The sequence below is a fragment of the Cyprinodon variegatus genome, unplaced genomic scaffold (assembly GCF_000732505.1).
Source record: "Cyprinodon variegatus isolate N-32 unplaced genomic scaffold, C_variegatus-1.0 Scaffold69, whole genome shotgun sequence".
NCBI lineage: Eukaryota > Metazoa > Chordata > Actinopteri > Cyprinodontiformes > Cyprinodontidae > Cyprinodon > Cyprinodon variegatus.
Genome location: NW_015150522.1, coordinates 663,542 through 668,397, shown reverse-complemented (window position 1 = coordinate 668,397; position 4,856 = coordinate 663,542). Strand labels below are relative to the sequence as shown.

At 35.4% G+C, this 4,856-nt stretch overlaps 1 protein-coding gene across 1 annotated transcript; it reads right to left on the bottom strand.

Annotated features, from left to right (window-relative positions):
* Positions 1-1,500: 1,500 nt before the first annotated feature.
* Positions 1,501-4,728, bottom strand: stra13 (stimulated by retinoic acid 13). Its single transcript, XM_015372141.1, has 5 exons — positions 4,664-4,728; positions 2,359-2,410; positions 2,222-2,275; positions 2,034-2,122; positions 1,501-1,689 (listed from the first exon to the last, which is right to left on the bottom strand). The coding sequence occupies exons 1-5, from the start codon at positions 4,697-4,699 to the stop codon at positions 1,675-1,677; spliced, it is 246 nt and encodes an 81-aa protein (XP_015227627.1). The 5' UTR covers positions 4,700-4,728; the 3' UTR covers positions 1,501-1,674.
* Positions 4,729-4,856: the final 128 nt, after the last annotated feature.

The window sequence follows — 4,856 nt, the reverse complement described above, 5'->3', positions numbered from 1 at the left end:
CCACTAGACCAACACCCCCCTGTGGGGATAAAGCATGATTTTTTTTTTTTTTTCATTACACTTAACTACTCAACCAGTCACTCTTTATCATAACCATTTTTGCAGGTTTAATAAAGCTGCTTTAGTATATAATTTGTTCCAATATGCTGTATGAATGGTCATACAGCATATTGGAACAAATATACCAGAAATAATAATTGACAACAAACTGGACAGCAGATGCTAATGTTAAGAGACAGACCAGGTTGTTCTTCTTAAGGAAGCTTGAACACCTTCTTCAGTGTCTTATATTTCTGTTGTGGAGATCTGTGTGCATCTGATATCTTTTGCCATCATCTGCCAGAGTAACGGTATCAGAGCAAATTACTTTAAAAAGTTCAACAAGCTAATAAAGAAGACTAGGTTTGGAGATTGTCTAACAAATTAGAATTCTTCATGAAATAAAAAGCATCATGTACAACAGTAATAGTAAAAGCATTTTCCAGATCTGGGCATGACAATCCAATGCAGAAAATCATTTCTAGATCCTAAAATCTGAGAGTTGTGGCATAGGAGGGTTTTAATTATGGGGGCTTTCCAAAGGAATAAAAAATTTCTTTTATTGAACAAAAATGGTGTCACTGTCCTGGTAGATCTGATACTATTACTCTAAAATTTCACATCACTCAACCCAAGCACAACTCTTTCTGACAGTGTTCTCTTGAAATCACACCTGGGAAACACTAATCCAATCTGGGCCTTTTGAATTATCAAAGGTTCTGGGTCAAACCCCCAGTGCTATGTCCTTGGACACCTACCAGACCCTGGATTCTTGACTTTCACTTAAGTTGCTTCCAGCTGTACGTGAGCGCAATGAGTCACCCAAGAAGCACACAAATAAAGAGTGAGGTGTTGTACAGCTATGCTGACTCACAGTAAAGATACTTGGGTCTAACACACGCTGCTGGAAAAATATACGAGCCACTTGGGTTTGAAAAACCCTACAAAAGCCTCTCTCTGGTAGGCCCAGAACCCCCCCTCCCCTCCTGTGATGAAAGCAAAGAACACCTCTACTACTTGCCCGTTTTGTTTATTTACCTTCAGAATTACACCCTGCTCCTCTTGGACCATGTTCCGATGTGTTTTGTTATGTTTCCTTTCAAACAGAATGTCTATGCGTGTGGTCTTTGGCCATGTTTGGTTAACACATGCACACACACACACAAACATTCAACTTTCCTCCCTGTGCCAGAGGTCCCCTTTGCCCTTCCCCCTACCTCTAACCAAACATCGCAGGACAGCAAAAGGGAACTTCAAAGTGGCCGGAGGGGGTACTCCTTTTTTCCTGGCACTTGTCATCATCTAAGGGACTGGCTGCTCCCCTTATTACTGTAATTGCTTCCAACTGCTCCTGGAGGCTTTGATGAAGGGCGCCACAGAGCATGCTGGAAGCACCTGTTGTTCCATAGATGAGCACAGGTGGCCCTTATATGGTGGTTGTGTTTGGACAGCACTCTTGTGTTTTTTTTTATATTTATTTTTTTAAATCACAAAATAAATGAAATAAAAACATGACACGCAATATTAATATGAATTAAGTTTTGGGGGCAAATTCTATTTATACTCAGTAAAATGAAATCTCAAAAAGCTTTTAGGAACATGTTAGCAGCCCTCTGGCTCCATCTTGTGGCTCTCCTAGAAATCCAGAAGCTGAAATGGAAAAAGAAATCAGACAACTGAATGAATAAAATCTCCTTTTATTCTAAAACTACAGTTTTAAACTGAACTTTTGGATTGAAGATGGATTGGTGACATGCTAATGTAATTTAGTCCACATCAGTTTATCATAATATGTCCAGTTCATTTAATTGGAATCTTAATCAATTTGGCCTAATTTCACCATTTTTGGTTGTTTTTACACATTTTGAAATATGACTCGCTAGGATAAAACCAGTTCTCATTCATAGGTTAAATAAGCTTTTAGTAGAAGCAACAATGGCTTTATTTATTAACACTTTATTCTACAAGAATAGGAAACCTGCTGAGCAACATACCAGCTGTGGCAGGATCTTTTCAAAATGCTCAAGCTCCACTTGGTTGCAGTCCTCAGATTCGGCCTGTTTAAGCGATCTCAAAGCAGCCTCTTGGGATAAAGAAAAAAATATACATATACTTTTATTGCTGCGAAGCTTAATATAAGCACAGCAGCTCATCATGTAATGAAGACTAGAAAAATTATTACCTTGCACAAATATTCTCAGCATATCCATCATGAGCAGTGTAGCATCACTACTTACTGTAACACAAAGTAAGATTTATTCAGTTCAGTCATGCAACTGGAACTCTAAAACAAAGAAAGAATATGAACTTAAAACTTACGTTTGGTTTTGTCCTCTTTAAAGAAACTGCACAGGAGTTTGGTCACTGTTTGCTGTGGGAAGTAAAACAGCACAAGACCGCATGAAGGAGACCAACATTGCATCTACCTAATCAGATTATCAGTTAAAACATATTTATTACAGTTTTTTTATTTAGTTTACCCAAACCCTGACAGAATAATATAGGTCAGGTTGATGTTTCTTGTTTTTAAAAGTTTATGACAGGAAGTTAATTTACGACACTTTGAAACCAAAACAAAGTGTTTCAGAAAATCTAAAATAGAATGTTACCTTATTATGGCTGATAGGTCAAAATCAACTACTTTCACTAATTTTCATCTAACCTTTAATTAATCAGATAAGACAATATATAACACAAATGACCTAAAATACAAAAAAGAAATGCATACCCTATATATAGGCTGAGCTACTACAGCTGATGGCATGAAAAATAATTGTATTTAAGCCTATGAAGGGAAAGTTAAGCGCAAGTAAATAATAAGCATAAATAAGAAACCTCACTGAAGGATTTGCTTTCTACAAAAAAGTGTGACCTTTCAGAGAAGATGGTGAACTTTCACACTGCCGTCATTATTCGATTCAAACTAATTAAATACCTAAGGACTCTTTAGCTAAAGTGGAAGTGCATCAGAGTTCACCATGATAAGTGCAGTCTGAATAATGCTGGTAGTAAGGAAGGAGGTAGGAAAGGGAGCATGTATGCTTCCTATCATAGTTCCTTTGGCATAGAAATCTCACAACAATCCTATCTGGCACAATGGGGAATCCTGCAGTCTTTTGCAAGACATAGCATATTATTCATACATAATACATTCAATTTAACAGAAATACATTACTGTTTTACATGTATTGAGCATTGCAAATGAAAATGCAGCACCTTAATATATTTGGTTTGTATTAAAAGGAGAGCTTCAGACATAAGGTTTGTGTCACTTGCACACTTCACACATCAGTCCTTTATATTTGAATTGACACCTGAGAATCGTATGGTAATGAGCATGATGATTACTGTGGTTCTATTGATTGTTAAAACTGAGCTAATGATCATTTATTTAATAAACTGTAGTACTAGACAATATAAATGGCCGTGTAATGTTTAAATAATGATAATATAAAATACTAAGAATCAATACGAGCGAACAAATTCTGTTATAAGGCAGGGGTTTTTTTGCTCAATTCTTAGATTTCTAGCATCTTCTGTCTATATATTTTTGAGGAATCAGTATTAAGGGATCATTTCATAACGAGCGGGGGCTTTGAAAGCAACAGAAAAATAAAAAATACCACATTCACTTGACAGTGAGTGGACTCACTGTTTGCATCCTTTATTTTCTCTAATAAAGAGAGCCAAACTTACTTTAAAAACACCATTCATGTGTGTCTTTGTCATACAATGACATTCTAAAGACTTTCCTGTTTTCTGGACATTTCAGGGATCATTTTACAAAAAATGAAGAGTGTCTTGATGTCATAGAGAATGCAGATAATTTTTGCTGATTTTATTGGAGCTCGTATGGAGCAGTTGCTTGACAGCATTTAGTGCTGACACTTAAATATTTAGTATAAATATATATTTTTTGCATGCTTCAATCAGACTACATTTTGGTGATAGTTCTACTTCTAGATTGCAGATACTATAATTATTAATTGACTACTTTAAATTAATTTTATTTTCATCACTGATGGTATGGGAATACATACAATTAGAATGATTTAAATAACATTTTTTATCTATAATGAAAAATTTTAAGCTTTGTGTGTGACAAATTGCTTTCTTGATCCTCCCTTTGCAGAGAACTGTATCATAAATGCAACATACTGCAACCATCTAAATGCTAAAATAAGTTGAGCAACTTTTTTCTAAGTCAGAAGTGACTTATAATTTATTGGTTTTGCATAAGTGAGTGAATCATAAGCAAACATTAAGACACGCGCTCGCTTGTCTCTATTAAACCAAACTAGCCTTGAAAAGTGCATTCTTTTAAATATCACCGAAGTTTCCAATTTGTATCAAAAACAGAAATGCATAGAAAATACTTTTTTTTAAGTGTTTAGGAAATGCTCGTCAATTCGGCGTTACAAAATACAAAGCTCAATGCCAGCATATTTGCTTTTTGTTTGGTTTAAGTTAAACAGGGAACGCTTTACAGGGTTGGGTTTGGAAGAGGAAGAGCTCGAAACGAAAGCAAAATCCAGAGGTATGAGGCAAGACTTGTTTATGTTCAGATTCAACAGAAAACTATTCAATATAAAATGGAATTTATGAAGAATCCTCCCGCTCATACCTTTTTAAAGCTGACTTCTTCCTCTTTATCCGCCATGTTTTTACGTAGCGACTCCTGCGCCACGAATTTGATTGGCTGGTTATGTGTGACGTTACTCGTTACGTCCCAAAATATGGTTATAGTTGTATTTTATCTTAAATAAACTATATATATATATATATATATATATATATATATATATATATATATATAT

Excerpts from the sequence above, each read along its gene's own strand:
- stra13 (XM_015372141.1), bottom strand. The coding sequence starts at position 4,699 with ATGGCGGATAAAGAGGAAGAAGTCAGCTTTAAAAAG. Across the intron at positions 2,411-4,663 it reads AAGAAGTCAGCTTTAAAAAG|CAAACAGTGACCAAACTCCT; the intron begins GTATGAGCGGGA and ends TACTTCCCACAG. Across the intron at positions 2,276-2,358 it reads TAAAGAGGACAAAACCAAAC|TAAGTAGTGATGCTACACTG; the intron begins GTAAGTTTTAAG and ends TTTGTGTTACAG.